This window comes from Equus quagga, chromosome 13 (genome assembly GCF_021613505.1).
Source record: "Equus quagga isolate Etosha38 chromosome 13, UCLA_HA_Equagga_1.0, whole genome shotgun sequence".
Classification (NCBI taxonomy): domain Eukaryota; kingdom Metazoa; phylum Chordata; class Mammalia; order Perissodactyla; family Equidae; genus Equus; species Equus quagga.
Window position 1 is genome coordinate 37,957,073 of NC_060279.1, and position 21,667 is coordinate 37,978,739.

Below are 21,667 nucleotides of genomic sequence, written 5' to 3' on the forward strand. Positions count from 1 at the left end.
GTTCAGAAATGACCACGTGAAACATTTTGGGCCAGCAAGATTAGAGGAGAGAATAGCTAGAGGCTTCTGGGAATGGCCTACCTTATTTTTGCTACAGGAGAGGTCCTGTAGCAATTTCTTCTTTCCCCTGGAAGTGAATGGGGAAGCATGGGGCCCTGGAAGTGGTTCTCTAAGCATCACGAAAGCCTCAGGGTTAAGTTAACACTGAATGTCAGAGTGGGCCCACAGAAAACCTGGGTGCCTGATAGTATCAGCGACCTTTCGCCAGAATCAACTCTGAAGACTGCCCCCGCTTTGGACATCGGGTTAGGTGAACCCATACATTTTCTTAATGTTTAAACCAATTTGAATTGGGTTTCCTATTAATTGTAGCCAAAAGCATCCTAACTGAGTGCCAGGACTCAGTGAAGGTAAGAGCCAATGACTCTTACCATTGTCGTTACATTGTCATGTTACTTTTTAAGACTATCACCTAGAAAAATGATATACATGCCATGATTGCAATAAGATGGTTCAAACAAATTGGAAGGAGATGTGCCCAAATTTAGTAATGTTTGTCTGTAGGTGGATTTTTTTCCTGTTTCTATGAACTTACACTTTATTTTTCATTTTTTCTACAATGAGCCTGAGGGATATATCAGGGGAAAAAATACACAGGAAATAAGACGACAAAATGATTTGGTATCCTAACTGATTTTTTTCCCCTCTTTTCTATTTTCCAATTTTCTTATAATATGCTTATTAGTTTAGTAATTTAAAAATGTTTTTTAGTTCCATCACTGAAAACTTTAAAAGAGCAGAGACTTTTTCTCTTGCTTCCTTTCTTTCCACCTCTAGCATCTATGCACAGGGCAGATAATTTACACAGAACAGAAAATAGGAAAAGGGAATCATTCCTGACCTTAAGGCATGCAGAAAAAGCCATAAAGAGCAGTTGCAATGGTTATTTCACCCCATATGTGACCCCAGAGTGTTGCATTAACCTGTGTTCCTTTTCTTTAAGAGCACTTCTCAGTTTCTAATTATATATTTATTAGTGTGATTATTTGACTACTGCTTGTCCTCTGCTAAGCTCTACAAGAACAGGACTCTTGATTATCAATGTATTGTATTTCCAGTACGTGGCATACAGTAGACACTCAATAAATAAATATTTGTTGACTAACAAATGAATGAGATAACAGAATTGACCAGTCTCAGCATTGCTTTCTGGAATAAATATTTCCAATTAAGGGGGCAGACTAATTCTCAGCACTAAAAACCATATCTCTCCCTCTGGTGTTTATGGTCTTAGATATTACATTTTGAAAGGAAAACAGAAAGATTAGAAAAAGGAGTAGAACAAGCAGCAAACCAGGTCACCGATCAAATGACAGTCTCTAGGACTGGAGCCTGGAAGCTGCATTTTTAAACAAGTGCCCCAGATGATTCTGAGTCAGGTGGTCTGGGACCATACTTTGGAAAACACGCCCTAGAACATCCCATTGGAGTCTGAGTATTAACTTCATCATCATCATCCAGCTGCCAAGAGAATCATGCTGACATCACTGTGTCTATTTAATGTGAATCAGTCTTTATTTTGCACTTGTGTGGTGCATTAACAAATTCAACATACAAGATTGCATTACATATTGTAGGTTAGCGTTACAGCATTATGCAGTTTCACACAATTCATGTTAGCTTCTTCAGTTTTTTCTTTTTTTCAAATTTGACACGCTTATTTTATTTTTGAGTTTCATTTTTACAAGAGAAGACACAAGGTAAAGAAAGACGACCACGTCAGAGAAGGATCACGGCGAGGGCAATGTCACTGTCATGGCCATAACAGATGCCTTCCAAGAAAAAAAGACTCGCATTATTCCCTCTCCTGAGCAAGCCGCCCCTGTCCCACAAACCAGTTCTATCTGTTTTCATATCTAGAGCACTGTTCATCAACATGTACATCTTGGCTGTGCTCCACTGACAAGAACTGAAAGAAGAAATAACTCATAAAGGGACTTTTGTTATTAAGAAAAACTCTTGTCTTCCCAAAGGAATCAAGATATCAGCAGAGAAGGACTGACTCTTGGAAAATCAGAAGTGACCATTCCCTAACCTATTCCTGACCATGAGTGCCTTGTGCAAAAGCTAGGATGTGACTCTCTTGTCTTTCAACTGAATCTTAGGAGGAGGCGTGCCTCCTCCACCCTTATCAGTCAGCTCTGGGAAGAACAAACGTGAAAGCCAAAGTCAGCTAGAAAACTTTGGGACAGCAAAGTCAAGGGCATGATGGATCAGGCCTGAGGTAGGAGGGAGGAAACCTGTACCGTCTGCCTCTTTGCCTTTTTCTGAGAAAGACACCAAGGCAGCTCCTGGGCTGCAGAACTACTGGTTCCCACCCCATCACCTCGCCACCCACGGCTCAGTGGACCCAAAGAATGCAGGGAATAAAGCTACAAGGAGATGGGGGAGAGAGGAGATGGGGGAGAGAGGAGATGGGGGAGAGAGGGGTGGGGTGAGGTTGTTTTCCCAGACTTCCGTCAGGAGGAGCTACAGAGGCACACACAGCAGGGCAAAGACCGGACTACCTCCACCTGTTGCTTTGCCTTGTTTCTGGGAAGGAAACAAAAGCGGGTTGCTCAGCGATTTCTGATCTTTAGACATTAAGGCGATGAAGAGGAACCATTTAAAGTTTTTCCTAATGGGGCTTCAGAATGCTCCTGTCAGATTTACATTAAACTATCTCAAAATGCATTTTTAGAAAACAAAAATTATTTTCTTCTACGTATGATACAGTATTTACATTCCATGGAGTATAGGATAGAGACTGGTGGGGTGAATCCAACTGATGGTGAGACGGTGAGTCAGATTATGGGGGGTGGAGGCTGACAGGGACAAGAACTGAGAGTGGGCTTTGTACCCGCTCAGAACTGCTCTGCATTGTCAAGCATCCAGGCTTAAAACAACAACAAAAGGACCGGGGAAGCAGATTGGTCTTAAATCCACAAGAGTTGAGGGAACATCAAAGGCAACATCGCCACTCTCTCCATAGAGACTCAGCTTTTCGACTCCCTTCTCAGAAGCAAACTAGAAAGTGATGTTCTTGAGTGGATGTGGACCTTCCGTCCTGGCTAATCTTTCAGGCCTTGTTTCACACTGCTGCTTGTCTGAGCTCCTCTTCAGGCTCAGAGAAATATCTACTGCCTATGCAAGCTTACTTATAGTCGATGAAATCTCCGCCATCCGAAAAGTCTCAGCGTTAGAGACACAGCTGGACTAGGAGTAAGGAGAAGTGAATTCTAATCTCAGCAAGACGCCGAGTCTCTCTCAACTTCTATCTCCCACTGGTAGCAGGAGCATTAAACTCAGCAGTTCCCCCATCCCTTCACCTTGTTTTGAGACTCATAAGTTCTAAAAATTAAGCATTTTCGTTTTGAGGGAAAGGATGTTCTGGACAAATCCAATTTACCTTTATTACTCATTTAGTCACATTTACTCATTTTAATCATTTAGTTATTTTTAAGAGGGCTTATTGAAAAATTTAAGGAGAAAGAATAATTTCTGAAGGCCCTTTTCCTTACGAAGCAAAACTAACTTCATCTAAGCTACTTGAGAAGACTCTCAAGCTTCTCAGGGGTCAGCAATTCTGGAAAAACAAAGTCCAATTTAATCCTTCAGACCTCTGATGACTTCTAACCCATCGACCAACAAATGGCTGTCACTCCCATACAGAGCGGCAAAGGGGGAAGGCAGTCATCTCGTTTCTCCTCTCCTTGTCCTCAGGCCTGCACACAGCGTTTGGGATCAGCTGAATGCGTTCATTGGGACTATCCTATATCTCAGTTTGAGGTCTCCAAAGCTCTTTTTAGAGAAGTCATCGAGTTTTGTAAACCCAAATTCTACCTAGTAAGTCTGATGTGTTCATGTGCTTCATCACAGATTAATCAGAGACTGCCTTTTACCCCTTCATAGCAGGAGCCCTGACAGCAAAAATACCACATTTCTCAAATATCCCTTCTCCTACAAACCCTGCCTTATCCATTCTACCTTTGTTTCTTGGCTTACCACAGACCTCTGGACCTTGAGCTCAATCAAAGAGCAGAGATGTAAGAGGTGATAGGGAGAAAAGATGGGGATGATGAAAATATGAGGTTTTACAAGAGCAAAATATTCTTCCGCAGAGGTGGGGAGTGAGAGTAACTCTCCAGAGAAGCCCAATAAAAAGAGGCCAATTTCAGGTAATCAGCAAATACAATTCGGCACAAAACACAATTTTCATGGATTAAAATCTGTAACTTGATATTGGCAGTTAGGCTAATTTCTTCAGTTTGTATTAGACATGCAAGTATAAGGTTACATTGTTATATATAGACTTGTAGAGGTCTTTTCTTCTCTTTTTTCCCCCATTAATAAAAAGAAAAGAATTTCTAGTGCCTTGCAAAGGAGAAAAATCATCATCGCTAAGAACTCATCTGCAGCTGTGGTCTTGTAGGGTGTTCCTTGTGGGGTTTGTTTTGTAAGAAATTTTCTTCTACAACTAAAATGAGGTTTTGAGTCCGCTTCTCTCTGTCATCTCCCTCCCCGCCACGTCCCTGCCCAGCCTGGCCCCCGGGGTTAGAGGCGAGGAGGACAGGATTAGTACTCGCTCAGACTGTGCCACTTGGCCACAGGCTTGCGGGGGCTCTCGCAGACCTCTCTCCAGTGTTCCGCACCGCTGGCTGTGACACTGTGCGCCCCCAGGATCAGCCTCCCCACCACCTCGTTCTTGGTGGTGCGATCGAAGTCGATGACAAGGAACTCGATGCTGATGTCAGGCAGGAGGTCAGCGGGGATGTCATAGATGAAAGACTCATTGAAGACTGGGTTCAAAGTGCACTTCTTCACGTGGGTTTTCTTCTTGGCGATGCGCTTTCTGCCGTAGTAGACATTCACCTTGACATAAGGATCTGCGGCCCCCAAAGACACAAGAAAAAGGGAGACGGGCCTGTGACACAGTCCTCTCCCATATAATGGCGGCCTCAAGTTGGGAAGGAGGGGGTTCCGTTGTTCATCTCTTTCACAGCCACCCCCACACAGTCTTTAGTAATTGCACAACAAATGCACGTGGATTATATGGGAGTCTGCCTTCCTGGACAAGGGGCCAAGGAAACCAAGTGGAAATAGACAGAATAACTTCCTCAAGTCAGGTTTGAAGAAACCCACGACACCAAGAAGCATTTCCAAGGGCACAGGGACTAACAAATGCCTGCTATCTTTTTGAGAAGTCTCAACTGGAGCAAGGGCTCAGCCGCTAGCACGCATATCATTTAGGATACCTTGCCGAATGGAAAAACCCCATTTGCTCACCCAAAACACCTCCCTGGCTAGGGAAATCTATAACCCAGATATTCATCAGGAAGAGAATGTAGAAAGGTTGAGGAACAGGTGGAAAGTGAGAGATGCAAGGGGTGCTGAAATGTGGGGGTGTGTCTGGGCCACAGGCAAGGTGGCAAGGGGGAGGGGGTTATTCAGAAATGAGAGAGAAGTTGGAGTAAATAGCTGCTACCTGAGAGACCGGTGATATCCATCTTCGGCAAGTGTCTGGCTTTGAGGACCACCACTGTCATTCTCTGCGCCACAGGCTGATATGACAGAGACACCTGGAGCTCCCCTCTGCTAATGCACTTCTGTGAAGAAGAAACAGCAGATGAGAATCCTGGCAGAGAGGGCAGGGCAGGGCAGGGCATGGAAAGTGTGCAGAAGAGCGGAAAGAGAGGCTGGAGAAGCCACTCCGGGATGAGAAGGCTGTGTAGAACGTGGTCGTCCTCGCAAACATGTTACCATCACATTTAATAGAGGGAAAAAAGGAAATGTTCTCACTGAAACCCTGATACTAAATGAGATCATTTGCATGGAGAGGCAGCACAGCCTCGTCGTTAAGATCACAGACTCTGAAGCCAGACTGGCCTGCACTCAAATCCTGACTGCTACTTCTTATCTGTGAGCCCTGGGACAAGTTACTTGACATCTCTGCATTTCAGTTTCTTCATCTATAAAATGGAGATAAGGGGCCGGCCCGGTGGCACAGTGGTTAAGTTTGCACGTTCTGCTTTGGCAGCCTGGGGTTCGCCAGTTTGGATCCCGGGTGCAGACATGGCACCACTTGGCAAGCCATGCTGTGGCAGGTGTCCCAAATATAAAGTAGAGGAAGATGGGCACGGATGTTAGCTCAGGGCCAGTCTTCCTCAGCGAAAAGAGGAGGATTGGCTGCAGATGTTAGCTCAGAGCTAATCTTCCTCAAAAAAAAAAAAAAAAAAAAAATGGAGATTAAAAACAGTACCTACCTCGTAGGATTATTAATAGGATTAAATAAGTTAAAATTTGTAAACCACCACAGTGCCTGGCACACAGAACACACTACAGGAGTGCATTCTCTCCTATTCTTTCATTTGGTTTTTATGATAAAAAGGTTTTGAAGTCTGTAGAGTGGGAGGCAGGAAACTCAGGTCTGAGTCTTAACTTTGCCATTTACTCACCACCTGGGCTTGGGCAAGTCCCTGAACTTTCTGGAGCCTGTTCCTCCATGTCACAAGGTGAATATCCACACCTGCTCTGCCAGCCTCAGTGTACGCCCTTCAGACTGTCTTCTCTAGCCAAGTCGGCTTCCTCCTCCATGCTCACATCTTTGTTTCCCCATCTTTATATTTTATTCTAGGCTCTATTTCAAGCTTGGGGAAAAACAAACAACTCTAGTCCTCTAACATTTTAAATGACATTTGGATACTTACTACAAGCCAGGTGCTGGGGATCCAGAGCTGAGAGGACTCAGTTCTTCCTCCCAAGGAGCTTATCATGCAGAAGAGACAGAGATGCAAACGAACACGTGCTTGTCAGGGAAGTAAGAACTAAGTACTGCTGGGAGATTCGGGGAAGCCTCTGCCAGCTGACGGCTGGGCTGACTTCATGAAGGGTGAGTAAGAGACCATGAGGCAACGTGCAGAGAGACAATGTGCATGTCAGGCAGAGTGGCAGGAATGGCTGGTACAAAGGCATTGGGTCCTGAGATGGTACACTGTGTTCAGAGAATGGTGAGAAGTGAGTGTGCCAGATGCTGGGGAGCTGGGCAGGGGGGATGGGCCGGGAACCGGGAGAGGTGGGTCAGGCGAGCATGAAGGGCAGTGGGGGACTCTAACCAAACAGCAGAGTCAGCAGCAGCACACAGGCAGGAGGAACTCCATAGGTATGGGAGGGACAAAGTGATTGCTAATGTTGTTCATATGTTAATGACATTATTATTCTAGTGAAAGCTGGAGAAGAGACTAAAGTGGAGAGAGATCAGTCAGAAAACTTGTGAAGAGGCTGCTGCAACAGGCGAAGGAAGAAATGATGCAGCCTGGAACCAGAGCTATAGCAGAGGAGATGGACATGGGGTAAGATGCATCTCAGGAAGAACTGCCAAGATTTTCTAGGTTTGGGTGGCTAACTAGATATAAACAGAGGGGAGGGGGAAGAGATGAAGGAGGATTTCCTGTGTTTCTAGCTTAGAAAGTGGGGATGAGGCTGGGATAAGGAAAACGAAAGAGGTGGAATTTGAGGAATTTAGGACATATTTTAAATTTGGGACAAAATCATTCCCCCACTATCAGATCTTATTTCTTGTATTCTTCATGGCCACAAATAAATGTCACCTACTCCAGGAATTCTCCTTAGATTGAGCAAAAGCAGACTATACTGACCACCAGCCTTACATCCACTACGTCCCCAGCAAAACGACTTAGTGTGCATTTACTAAGTGCCACGCACTCTGCTAGCAGCTGGGCTGAAAAGACGGACAATGAGGAACCCTACCCTCAAGAGGCTCACAGGCTGGTGCGCTACCTGCTCAGGTGTGTCTGGTGCAGGAAAGACCAACAGCAGTAAATGATTTAAGTAGCTCGTCAATGAAAAACAGGGAAAAACCTAACAGTTTGTGCTTTGATGATAAGCCTTACCTCATCTCAAGGAATGAAACTGTGATAATATTTCACATGGTTTAAAAAATTTCTTGAGTCCCTATACCATACCAGTAGTATCTGGAAATGTCTTTCATAGGGCATACAACATGGCTAACCAAAAGTTAAACTTAGCCTTTAGCTTTTGAAATTGAAATACAAAACAGAATAGACTTTAAAAAGATTTCCATGGTTTTTCTCTGCTAGATTAAAGCCTCACATTTTTTCCTTTCCCATAACGTACATATCATCTGCTCTTGAATATATCCACGGGAAGTACTCTCAGCCAGTTTAAAATCACAGACTGGTTGCTCTTGCCAACCAGTATACTTTTGGGCTCCTTCCTTGTGACATGAGTCAGAACACAATCAGAGAATGCAAACTCATTTTCACTATTAACCACAGCCAAATGGCATCAGGAAAGTAATCCCTCATGAAGGAGAAAATCATATGCCTTCCAAAATATCCAGAACTGAGTTATCCAATACAGTAGCCACTAGCTACACGTGTCTATTTAAATTTTAATTCATTAAAATTAAATCAAATTAGAAATTCAGTTCCTCAGTCACCCTAGCAGCATTTCAAGTGCTCAGTAGCCACAGGTGGCTAGTGGCTACCATATCGGGCAGTGCAGATACAGAACATTTCCATCATTGTAGAAAGTTCCAGTGAACAGTGTTGATCTGGAAAGGACTTTTGGATTATTTGGGCCTCCTCTCCCCTCCATTTCCCTGAATAATGAAATGTTAACTAGAATTGATATCTATTTCTGGAACCATCCTTGAATACTAGCATCTAAATATTAAATATGCAATCTTTAAATACAATTCTAACTTTATATACAGAAGAAGGATAGGTGGGGAAAAGGGGAAATTTCATTTAAAAAACAGAGTTTTATTTGTAAAAGTAACATTGATTACCAGATAGCTTAGGTTTCCCTATTATTTGTTTAAAACTCTGTTTCCTAAATCACCCATTATAGCAAAATCTTCCTAATCTAAATCCCCATACCCCTTCCCTAGTTCTCTGGGAAAGCAGACAACTTCTGGTTACCCTTTTAATCATTTTCTCTCTTAAAATCACTCCTCAGGCAACTGTTCTCCGTCTGATCCTCCCTTCACCTTTGGCCATTTCACATGGGCGGAAAGCCCATCCCCATTCAGCTGCCCCTTTGTGATGCCCAAGTCCAAGTCTGCAGCCACAACACCACCTGAATGCCATTCCATTCTGCATTGAAGGCCAGAATTTCACGTCCCCTCACTCCCCTCCCCATCTCTTTCCACCCAATTCCCATTCCAAGTAGCCTTGTCAATGGCTCTTTCTCAAGGGCTCTTTGTCAAGGGCTGGGAGTGAGCTCTGTTTCCCAGCCCCTTGGCCTAGTGAGGCAAAGACCCTGTTGGGGGGCAGGCAAGCAGACGGACAAGGCGGAGAAAGGCTTTTATCCATGCCTGACAGAGCTGGGAGGCTCTGCTCTCAGACAGTGGGCTCCGTTTTCCTCCACTGGAAAAGACAAACAGAAGCAGTGGTCCTAAAGATGTTCAGATGAAGGAAACACTTAGGTGAGGGATAAGTTTATTTCCTATAACTAGCAGAGCCCCTTCCAGAATGATGTGCTAGCCACTCTGCACTCGGTGGACTCAGGCGTCCTCAATAAACATTTATTGGGGCTGGAAGTCCTAAGGGCCACCTCCACATAAATCACAATCATGGGAAAACAAAAGAAACAAAAACCTTAACATTCAACCACATGCCCCTTGTCTTCTCCTCAATATATATACATAGCAACTTTCTTTATTGCTTATTTCTTTATTGTTCCTGGAAAATCGACATTCCTTTTTCTTTTTCTCTTCTCAGTCCCTTTTGGCTACACTGGGTGACCTCTAAGGTCGCTTGTAAATCTGAGATTTTCAGAATCCTCTCATTCCCATGACCACTGTCCCAAATCATCAACACCAGATCTGGCAGTAGAAAGACAGGAAACAGTTTGGAAAACAATGACCTGAAGAAATTAGGAGTCTAACAACTCTCTATTATCCACCTTGTAAATCACTGCTTTCCCACTGTCTCTTCTTCATCCCCCAGCCCTCTCTGCACTGCCTCCCTTCTCTTTGTGGGGCTTTTATTATGGGAATGTAAATTCACTTTAACTTCTATCTGAATAAAATATTTGAAAAAAAAAGCTGCCATGCAAAAAAAAAGTCTAGTTCCAAAGTCCAGAGATTTTGGGCATTGTAGAATTTATACGGTGACCTTCTTTCACTAATACTCAAGAGTTAATTTTTTTTTTTTTTTGAGGAAGACTAGCCCTGAGCTAACATCTGTGCCCATCTCCCTCTACTTTATACATGGGACGCCTACCACAGCATGGCTTGACAAGCAGCGCTATGTCTGCAACTGGGATCCGAACCGGCAAATCCCAGGCCACCGAAGTGGAACGTGCACACTTAACCACTGCGCCACCGGGCCGGCCCCTCAAGGGTTAATTTTTAATGCGTTTCATATCTTTCTGTATATTAATAAGAGCTGAGAGTACCCTCACAAAGTGACCACATTAGCCTTCATGATCCAGCCTCGAGGAAGACTGAAGCCCAGAGAAGATAACTTCTTGCCCAGAGTTAGGCTGTGAAACGGACAGAGTCAGAAATGTTGACCAGTCCTGGGCTTCTTCATCTGGACCGCACCATAATAATGGAAAGGACAAGAGATGAATTTTCTGCTGAAGGTCAGGAAATGCAGTTAGGGGTGGGGGCGGGGTTGTCTAGAGAAATGCAATTCTCCCAAGTCTCCACCCAGGAATCTTTGGAGGAAGATAATTTGGCTCATATTATAAGGGAATGCTTTACACAGACCAGAAAAAGCTCTTTACAGACAGTGTGGAATACTCCAGAGCAGCTCTAACTGATGAGCCAAGGGGTGATCCAGAAAGGGCAGACTCAGCTACAGTAGGGAGGATTTGGGGTAGACATTTAGAGTCTGCACTGCTAGGGAATCATGGGGACAAGTGACAGGGGGGAGATGACAGCCAAGGCTCAGGATGGAACACAGCCCTGCCCACAGGCACTGGTTGGGGAAAACAGGCTTAGGAGGTCTGGGAGGCTGGAAGGCTCTGTTGTAGGGCTGCACAGGCTCTGGGCGTCCTGTCTGGGGCCTCTCCCAGAGGACGTGTTGCTCAGGATCCCAGCCCTGGCTTATCCCTCCTAAAGGGAGTTAATAAAGTGGAAAGAAACTTGGCTCTTGCCAAGATCCCCGGGCAGTTTAGCAAATGCCATTGTCTGTGCTCCCTGCCCAGTGTCCTGGATTTGAGGCTGTTTTGTTTCCAGCCCACATCAGTCCCTTTCCTTGCCAGTCTCGTCCCAGCTGCAGCTTGGCACAGAGCCATCCTCCACTTTCAGCCGTGGGCTACGAGTGCATGAGCCGTCTGGAAGAGCCCAGCTAGTTGGTGGCTTTACCAAGGTTGGGGCTACAGGGTAGGCTATGTTGGAAAGGATCCCCAACTCTGGGCAAGGAGTCTGGGTGAGGAGAGGTGAATGAAGGAGGGAGTGGAGTACTGGAGCTGCTGTAAAGGGGAGTCAGGAAGCAGCAAGGGGGCTGGCAGAACCCTAAGGAAAAGAAATGGGTGAGAGGGGAAAGGATGGGGAGACATGAACCTGCACTGCTGCCTGTTTCTGTCCATGTCTTCTGACTCCAACCTCAGCAGATACAAGAACCCCTGCTGTGCTGGACTCCAGGATGTCTCATTGTATCCTGGCATTGGACCAGTGTTTATGCCCTGACCAAATGCCTCTAATATTCTTCAAAATGTCTGGACTTCCCTGGCCCCTGTGAGGCAGAGCTGAGTGTGTAACGTGGCAGCAGTTCTTCAGGCAATGGCATGACTGGGCTGGCTGCAGTGGCACAGGTGCCTGGTACACAGCAGAGAAGGTAGGAACGTATCTCCAAGGGGAACAGCCCCCTCCACCCCCTCCAACCTGGCACAGTGCGCTTCTTCAGTGGACAAACCTTATACCCAGGAGCTCAACGCACACTCAACCCCTGCTGGCCTGGAAGCCTTTTCTGTCCAGATCTGAGCCTCTTGCCTCCCCACTGAGTCCAGCCTGGGCTTGCAGGTGGAAAAGGCATCAAGAGAGAAGTCTGGCACCTACAGGCAGGGCTCTTTCTGGGAGATGCGCAGTTGTTCTCAGTAGCCCTGATATCCTTTCTGAACCTTCTACCCCCTTCTCCACTGATTCAGGCTTCCCTTGTCTTTCTTCACTTTGTCAAAAGAAAACGTCAATATCTACAAACTACATATACCTCCCAGGGATCAAACTTTATTAATAATACAGAAATAATAGTAACAATAATAATGGTTACAATTTATTGAAGGTTCACTGTGCTAGGGACTATGTAAATGCAGCATCTTAATTCCTATTAGAAACTGAGACTTAGAGAAGCTAAGCAGCTTGCTCAAGGTCAGTTAGCTGGTGAAATCTGGATTCGAACTCAGGTCTGACTTCAAAGTCCTTGTTATTAACCACTTATGTTACATCCTGAAAAATAAATGAAACTCTAAGTTTAAAATGTCAACAGCTTCTTTCATGGCGCCTCCCACACTCACTATCCGGTAATAGCCAAGACGGTTTGTCTTTCTCCTCCACTAAGGTAAAAGCTCGGCAAGGGCAATAATATGCCAGGTGTATTATCTCATTTGATTTTCATAACCCTGTAAGGAACGCAACAGGATCAGCTCCATTTTACAGATGGGGAAATAGTTTAGCGAGGTTAAGTAACTCATGCACCCACATCACAGCTGGAAAGTGGTGAGCCGGAATGTGAAGCCAGGCAGTCCGACTCCAGAGCCCGCGTCCTAATTGTGGAAATACACTGCCTCCCAGTTGTGGAAGAAATGAATCAATGGGGGCTCTGAAATTACAACTCAAGAGAAAATGCTGGCCCAATGGGGAGAAGGCAGGATGGTGGGCTCTCATTCCCCTTCTAAGGCAAAGAGGAAGGAGAGGAGGAATGGAGAGGGGAGAAGGATCTGTGGCAACGGTTTGGGCCTGGGTGAGGGGCTCGAGGGTGAAGCAATTCATTCAATTGCATTTATAAAATGGTTATTAAAAGACATATATGACACACTATGTACACCCCCTAGGTTTGGGTTGGGAAAGGGAAATTGAGGGGAAAATTACCAAACCACTTTCATGGTTTCTCAACTGTGGAAAATAAGTTCACTAGAGGAAGATGACACATTATTTGGAGAAGAAATTGGGCCTCATGTCCCTGATGCGATGAGGGCCCAGGACTGGTGGACCAGCCTGCTCCAAGCAAGCTGGATGCAGCGTCAGGATGCCAACCACTCGGTGAAATTTCAGAAGCTACCTGCCCTTCTTTCCTCAGGAAGTTGCTTCTTGGAGGAGACCTAACCTGCCATGCCCTCCATCTTACTTTGACCACAGCTTTTTCTTGATAGCCAAGAGCTTCCTTCCTACAGCCCCTCTTTGCCACCCCTCTCACCCGCTTCCCCTTCCATTTGTCCCCTGAGATCTCACCTCCCCCAACCTACCATCCCTCCCCAACACACTCTTCCTCCTCACCTGGATGTTCCTTTTGATGATGTCCCTGGTCAGCTGTACCTTGCCTGTGCTGGGGTCCACTCCAGCCAATGGCACCATGACCTCCCCGATAACGTCGTCCCGAGAGAAGCGGTCAAAGCTGAGGACAAGGAAGTGCAGCACCAGGTCCTGCAGCTGGCTGTACGGGATGCCATAGAAGGTGAAGGTCTCGTCAAACACAGGGTCCAGGGTCTTCCTCAGCACTCTGGTCTTCACCCGATGCCGCTTGTCAGGAAGGATGGTCATTTTGATGTAGGGGTCAGAGCCCTGGGTCTGGTCATCCATCACTGGCAGCCCATGGGCCTCCTGGATTGTCACCACCAGGGCTTTTTTCGGGAAGTTATAGTCCACTGAGAAGGTGAGGGATCCTAGCATGACATCCTCCTCTGGAGACGACGGAGAAGTGGTTTTGCTCTCCCCTGGGGTCAGGCTCGCAATGGGGCTCCTCAGTTCTTCCCCATAGTCCACTTTGATGGGTAATTGGTCTATACAAGATCCAGAGCTAGGTCCCCCGGGACCCTTGTCTTGGCCCAGCAGGCCAGCCTCTGCTGCATCCACCAACAGGTTCCCGCGTCCCCCTTCCCTCCCAGGGCCATCTTTGTCTCTCCGCACTTTGATGATTTTCTTTTTGTTGCTAAGAGTCTCTGGGTATATGCTGATGCCTTTGAGCATGTGAATAAACTTGTATGGTGGAGTCTTGTGCTTCTTCTCTGCCTGCTGGTGGCAGCATGTCCAGACAAAGACAGTCACCGAGACACACACCACCAGCACAGAGGCCCCAATGAGGCCAGCCACCACTGGTGACACATCTGAAGGTAGAGACCAGAGATGTGTCAAGGCAGGTAGACCTCAACCCCTGTCCAGAGCTCCCTTGCTTAGTGCCTCTGTTGGAGCCAAGCTAATCCGTAACCCAGCCTTCAAAGCAAAATTTGCTCATCTGGGCTTATGAGCTTCTTTCTCTTAGAGACACCTTCACTTATCCTCTCCAACCAATCCATGGCTCTTCCTTTCCACCAAACCTGGATGAAATATTTATCTTCTCCAGAAAGGCTTACACGAAGTGCCCCACCTGACTCCCTGTTCTTTTCTTGGCCTTCCCTGAGCACTTGTGGACTTGGTTTGCTCATATTGATTTGTGTTTCACATAAAGCTGCCCTGTAAGAGTTATAAGGTCACCTTTTTACATGGGAACCCATTCACCTCAACTGTTACACAAGGGCATAAGCTGTGTCTGGTTTCAGGAGGACATTCCACAGCATCCAGTACAGGATTTGCAAGCAATGGGCCTGGGGTGACTGACTGACCGGCAGCCGGGTTGGGAGGATGTGGTGCTGACTTTGGATGGTTTCAGTAAGGTGCTCAAGAGTGGTAAAAAGAACTCTGGGTATAAGTACCTTAAAAATAGGTTCCAAATTTCAGCTCCCAAGTCTTTAAAATACAAATATTTTAAGTAGGAAGAAATAGGGACTGTGAAAATATCAGATCTTTGCTTAAATGTCACCTTCTTAATAAGGTCTTCCCTGACCACCCTTGTTAACAGTGCCACTTTCTTCATCTCCAAGACTCCTATTTTATAGCCCTGTTCCTTTTCTCTATATATCTTGTCATTCTCTCTCTCTCTCTCACACACACACATATGTAATTTTACTATTTATTGTCTATCTTCACTAGAATGTAAGTTTTAAGAGGACAATGATTTTGTCTGTTTTGTTCATTTCTGTATCCCCAGCACTAAAAGAGAAAAGAGTTTTTCCTTCCCTTCCTCTAGTCTTGTCTTTTCCCATACAAGGTGGACCCCTGACTTATATAATTAGGTTTGGGATTTTTTTTTTTTCCCACTTAAGTTCATTGAAACCAAGTTGGGTTTAGGCCTTAAAGGTCTAGATAAGGCCTCTAGTTTTCTACATTATTTTTAGGGGAATACTTGGGTAGGACAGGAAGAACTGAGGAAATAAATGTGATTCCAGCATATTCCAGATTCTTCCTGGAACATCCACCACGTGTCTGCCTGGCTCACTGCCTCACTCACTGCAGGCCTCTGTTCAAACCTCACCTTATCAGAGACGCCTCAAGTGACATAATATCCCCATTACCCTGCTTTATTTTTCTTCATAGGACTGATGATCTCTAACATATATTTATGCGTCTGTCTTCCCTCACCAGATAAGTTAATAAGAATAGTGACTGTCTGTTTTGCCCACCTCTGTATCCCCAGGTCCTAGAACCATGTGGTACATAACAAGTCTTCAGTGAACAAATGAATTAGTGAATCCCAAACAGCCCCCACAGACTGGAGAGAGAGGAGAGGTCAATATGATTGCTGATATTAGGGATACATGTGAAATTCTATTTGGCTTTCAAAATCTATTGATAGGCAACGGGAGACCTTACTTGACAAATTTGAGCAAAAATAACTTAGTAGTTTGGATGATGACAAGCTTGCAGACTAATCAGGCTAATGTTTGTTTATACTACGAGTAAGGTGTCCAGATCACAGGAGGGGTAGTATAATTTCATCTGCACTGGTCACAACGCACATGGAATGTTCTGTCTAGCACTGACAAGAATAAAAACTGCTATTTTTTGTGTACATTTATTATGTCCCTGCTGGGCATTGTGCTAGAGCTTTCTCTCTCTGAATCAAAGAACTTATTGAATAGGTGCTATTAATATTCCCACTTTACAGCTGAGGAACCCGGGGACTCAAATCTGCCTTTAGGCCACATAGTAGCAAATGGCAGCAAAGAGTTTAAACCCTGCTCTGCCTGACACCAGAATGTCTCTACATAACGGATAATCAGGATAGTAAAAGACCTGGAAATCATATCATGTGAGGAAAAATTGAAGGAACTGGAGCTGAAGTCTAAGAATAATACATTTCTTCAATTATTTAAGGCATTTTGATGGAAGAAGTTCTGATCTGATTTTACTCTGGAGGGCAGGTCTAGCAGGAATGCGTACAGGTTACAGGAAGACAGATTTTGACGCAACAAAAGAATCAAATTATTATTAGAACTGCCTCACACTGGCCGAGATTGCTTCATGAGGCAGTGAATCTCCAATTCAAACTTTTAAACAAAGGTTCGATCCCCAATGGTCAGACTTATTCTAAAAGGATTTCTTGAATGGGGATTGGACTAAATGTCTCTGAAGGTCTTTCTGCCTCAAACATCCCATGGTTCTACAAAAGCTGGGACCAGGTAAGAAAAGAAGGGGTTACATTTTAAAATAATATAGACAAGGAGTAAAGCCATTAACAAAATAAGTCAAGGTGACCACGGCCATGGCTATGGCCATGGCCATACTGAATAATAATAGCGTTTAGTCTCAGATATTATGTGAAATAAGAGTTGTTAGGAGAGGTTTCACAAAACGCGGGCAGCCTTGGTGGTAAGCTCCCTGAGAACAGGCAGAAGTAACATTCTGTTCATCTTTGAATCCTTGAGTCTCTTGCATCTAAAAGGAGTTCAGTAAATATTTGTTTGAACAAGTGATTGGATTCAGTCATCAATCAGAATGGGCACAATCTGAAAAAGTGGTTGTTCATTCACCAATAAGGGTATTTCTGGAAAATTCTTTGCTAGTGATTAGTGAAACTGAACATTGCTTGTCTCTATGAGAAGAGGAAAGTAGGGAACTACCAAGACAGGTATATTTTCAAGAATAATTCGAAGGGTAGATCTAAAGGCCCAGCTTGGGAGACATCTGAGTGATCCTTTTGGCTCTACCACAGATTTACGAGGTGATCTTGAAGGAACCTAGTGCTCCTGAAAATGCCTCAGCTTTTACTGTTAGAAAATGGGAGTGGGGGTGGGTAACAGAGAAGATGAAGGATTCTCATCTTTCAGGAGGATAGAGAAGGAAAAGAAGAGAAACAGAGGCATCCATTTGTGGATTATCTAGTGCTCTCCTCTATCTTGTTTCCCACTTTTGCTCTACTTTCTTCTTCATTTTCGTATTTGTTAACCCCTGCCTTTCTCCCCTACACTCAAGGCAGTGAACTAGAAAAATCAGAAATGTTGAAACTCAGAACCCCCTGTCTTGCTTTAGTCAAAAGCTTGGTGGGAAAAGGAAGTTGGAACTAATGGCTGAAAGAGTGTTTTAAAGTAGTTGTAAATTGCAGTGACTTGTGTTGCTTGCTCCTTTTGTCCTCCAAGGTCATGGATAATTGAGTGTTGGCTTGGTGTATCTCCGAAGGGCTATAGCATTTGAAATGAAGGACTCTATGAGATGTGAAAAAGTCGGAAGTGGCAGTTCTCTATGTAGGAGACCCTCTGTACAGGTCTAAAGACCTGCAAGACACATCTGGGCTATGCCCAACTCTCTCCGCCTCTGACCAGACCTGCTTACTGACACTTCCTTTACTAAAATCGCCTTTCCCTGTCAAGCAGGCCAGTGTGACACAGTGAAACAAGAGTGAACTTCGGCATCAACTGGACGCTGGTTTAAATTCTAGCACTACCCTCACTAGTTTGTTTTACTTTAGCCAAGTTATTTTATCTCCCTGAGCCTCAGTTTCCTCATCCGGCAAATATATACCATAATGCCTGCACGGGAGGGTATTTGTAAGGATTAAATAAAATGTATGTAAAAGGCTGATACAATTTCTTTTCTCTCTTCCAAATATTTCTTCTAAAGGAAATCACTGTATTATGCTCCACACCGTCTCACTTTCCAAAGAATTAGGCAAAAGAATATGTTGGACAGAAGGCATAAGAAAAAGAAAGAGCAGGAAGAAAAACTTGGGGTGCTCGTGATGACAAAAGGGACATCTACTTTGGAAATTCAGGACTCAAAGAATAGAGATGCAGAAGGTGAAGTGGAAGAAAAAAAATACAGTCGAGATTTACCCTTGGGGAGTCAGTGGGAACACTAGTTAATGGGTGTGATGTGTTGTCTGGATACTTTCCTGATCTGCTGTCTTCCACCTGATATAGTAAGGATAGAGCACATTGGGTTCTACTCATTTCCATGAGCCTCCTACTGCGGTAGTGAGAAAAGCCATTTCCTAGTTGAATTGTGGCCCCACCCTAAACACTAGAGTCTGGATGCTCAAACCTGGATTGTCTGAGGGATAGAATCTCTTAAGGGATATGAAGGGACCCTAGGCTGAGAGCAACTTTCCCTGGCTTCTCCCATCCAAACGAGTAGAACTGAGGGAGAAGCAGGGCAATTCTTTTTTATTTTTAGACCAGGAAAGCATAGCACAGGAAGTTTGCTACCCTAGCACATTCTGGAGGAATCCCCAAAGAGGGAAAAAAACTTGCTTCTCGAGCTCTTCTTTCCCATCTTCATCCCTATTTTTCACTCCACTCTGCTCCAGGGAGTGTAACTGATCTTGAAGCCCACAGGGCTGGGTCGGGGACCAGCCGCTCTGAGATGACGTAATGCTGTCTCTGGTACACAAAGCGGCCTCCCCCGGGCTCGGCCTCTCTCGCCCCTCCCCCTCCGGCCGGGATCGGGGCCCCGCCAGCTCCAGCGCGGGTGAGTCCCCCTTTTTGAAAAGCCAGCCCAGGGAAACAGGGAACAAAGGCCTGGGAAGAAGAGCCTAGGCGCTGCCAGGAGGCCCAGAAATAGACATCACGTCATCCCCCAGCCCAGCAGCGCCAAGCGCCATTTGGTAGCATCAGACAGACCCCACCATTACGATGCAGAATAGATCTTGCAGGGCTCACGTTTCCTCCAGCCCCAGCATCCAGCCGACCGGTTTAAGGAGTGGCTTCCTTTTTGCTCCCCACCCCCGCACCTCTCTTTCCCTGGAGGCCGCCGCCTCCCCTGGCTGCCAGCCACACAGCCCACAGTCTCCAAGCTGCCATCTTGATGCCCATCCCCCTTGCCACCTTCCTCCCCCGCAGCTTTGAGGAGTGGGAGGGGGAGGAAGGGGCACCGCCCTGCGTGCCCCAAGGGGGAGGGCTCGGCCTACCGCACCTCTCCTCCCCAGAAGGAGGGGTTCACGTCCTCTGCAAGCTTGCTGTTTCTCACCTCCAGCAGCGCTGACAGTGCACCATACAAGGTTTTAGCATCCTGGACCTCCCCACCCTCGGTGTGGCTCTGGCCTTGCCGGCCCCCGCAGCCCATAGCTCAAGTTCAGACTCTGTCCACTGCCCGCTACCCACCACCCACCACCCACCACCACAGGCCCGATTCTAGTGGGGCTGGCACTTGAAGGCCATGGTGTGGCCTTCACTCCCTGCCCAGCTGCTGGGCTCCCTTGGCTTTGCAACGGTTCCGACCACCCCAGGCTTAGTTTGCCCGACTCTACTTACCAAAGCTAGGTCGGATATTGGTGATCTCAGCCATGTCGTAGTCAGAGGCTATTGCTATAAATGCTTTTGCAGTGGTCGGACAACTCTGGGAACCCCCGGTCGGTACTGAGGCCGCTGCTGTAGAGCGCTAGGTCAGGGGAGGGGGAAGGTATCTGGCGGACGCCTCCTGCGACAGTCTGGTCCCTGGTTGCCAGCTGCGGTCGCTTCTTAAGATGCTCCAGGGATGCTCTGAGCTAAGGATGCAGGTGCAGCCAGACTGGTCCTGATGCGAGGTAGGCCCCGCCTTCTTCCGAACGGCCCTCGGCAGAAGACTCCGCCTCTGTCCGAAAAGTTCCGGAAGGCAGGCCTCGCCCCTTTCCGGAGGATCTCCGGGAGGGGACCCCTCCCATCGCCGAGATTTCCCGAGAATCAGACTCCGCCCACTGACGGGCTCTGGGTCTATTAGGCGAAAACTCCGAGGCCTGAGTAAGGAGAACGTAGGCGTATTATCATATGAGGTACTATAGATCCTGTGATTTCGGTTCCCTCGGCTTAATATAGCAGCAGAATGTTCTGTGTGAGAGGGAGCTCAGGATTTTGAAAAAACAAAATTCTGTACTGCCTGCATTTCAGTATCAATTGCCGTTATGTTAGGCATTTCTGGAACCACTAAAGGTTATTATGGAAACTTAAACATCAGAAGCTCTGATTAAAGACCAAACCCGGTGATGGTTGCACAACTCTGAAAATTTGCTGAAAATGACTTAATTGTACAAGTAAAACAGATGGATTTTGTGGTGTGTAAATTAAAGCTTTCTTAAATAAAAGATTAATGAAGAGTGCCAAAGTTAATCAGTGTTGAATATTTCTCTTCCAAAAGCTTCAAGTGCTTAAGGCTGCTTAGTAGAGTGAGAAAGCGCACAAACCAACAGATCTGTGTATTCTGTAGGTGCAAAAGCAGGACTCGAAGGAAACTCCAAGCTTCTAGAGACTTCCTTGGCATTTGGGAGAGCTGGGGTGATTCAGGTTAGAGTCAGACTGTTGGCGGTTATCTCCATGATTGCATCAATTTCACCCTTCATTTTGGCTGTGGATACTTTATCCTGTGGGATTCTGTGTACAGATAGGATCAGGTCAAACAGATTATTTAAATACATAAATATTTGTTGCCGGCTCACCTGTAAAATGGGAGAATTGAATGTATTTTTCCAGCCTTGACATTCTGTCCTTCTAGAAAAGTGGAAACAACATGGTTCTAGGAGTCATTTATTCATTCAAAACACATGTATTGAATTATTGAACATTGACTATGCCCCAGGCACCTCCCTGGGCACAGGATTAATGCATTAGTAGCTTGAGTTAGGATACCTGATTCCCCTTGACAGCTGTGTATCTTTGTGAAATCACCTACCCAGTTGAGCCAGAAATTTGTCCTGTGCAAATTAGAAGGTGTAATAATATCCATTGTCCTATAGGGGTTATTGTGAAGATCAAGTCATATATAGTAACGTAAGTACAAGCATTTTGTAAAATACAGAGTATTATATGGATATGAATAATTACTACGGATTGAGTCCAAGACTGCCTTAGTTTTATTCAGGAAACCTCACTATTTGTAACCCAGGGATTCCTTTTTCCGAAATTGTATGAATTCTCCATTTCCTTGGTTCCGTATTCCGCGTGTCTCGCGGCTAGAAGGATCAAATGTCAAAGTAAACCGCTGCATCTCATCCCCGAGTTTTGTTTTGAGCAGGATAGCTCCGCGGACAGAGAAAGCGAGATAATGCCTTTAAATTTTTTTGCCAACAATTGACTTACTAGCCCTGTGGCTTCATTCCGCCCTAAAACAAGATGGCGCCTAGAGCTTAGCGCATGCTCC

The 21,667-nt window shown here is 45.6% G+C and overlaps 1 protein-coding gene across 2 annotated transcripts; it reads right to left on the reverse strand.

The window, feature by feature from the left end:
• Positions 1 to 1,577: 1,577 nt before the first annotated feature.
• SYT11 (synaptotagmin 11) lies at positions 1,578 to 20,066 on the reverse strand. Of its 2 annotated transcripts, none has more exons than XM_046683949.1 (4): positions 19,810 to 20,066; positions 13,526 to 14,352; positions 5,525 to 5,645; positions 1,578 to 4,925 (listed from the first exon to the last, which is right to left on the reverse strand). In XM_046683949.1, the coding sequence occupies exons 1-4, from the start codon at positions 19,841 to 19,843 to the stop codon at positions 4,615 to 4,617; spliced, it is 1,293 nt and encodes a 430-aa protein (XP_046539905.1). In that variant the 5' UTR covers positions 19,844 to 20,066; the 3' UTR covers positions 1,578 to 4,614. The 2 variants fall into 2 exon arrangements, with proteins under 2 accessions (XP_046539905.1, XP_046539904.1); XM_046683948.1 differs by having other exon boundaries at positions 5,522 to 5,645.
• Between the last annotated feature and the right edge of the window lie 1,601 nt (positions 20,067 to 21,667).

What these genes read in the sequence shown, in the direction of transcription:
- SYT11 (XM_046683948.1), bottom strand. Translation starts at nt 19,843, where the DNA reads ATGGCTGAGATCACCAATATCCGACCTAGCTTTG. An exon ending in TCATCAAAAGGAACATCCAG is followed by an intron (nt 5,646 to 13,525) that starts GTGAGGAGGAAG and finishes TCTTCTTCACAG; the next exon opens with AAGTGCATTAGCAGAGGGGA. An exon ending in TATCACCGGTCTCTCAGGTA is followed by an intron (nt 4,926 to 5,521) that starts GCAGCTATTTAC and finishes TGGGGGCCGCAG; the next exon opens with ATCCTTATGTCAAGGTGAAT.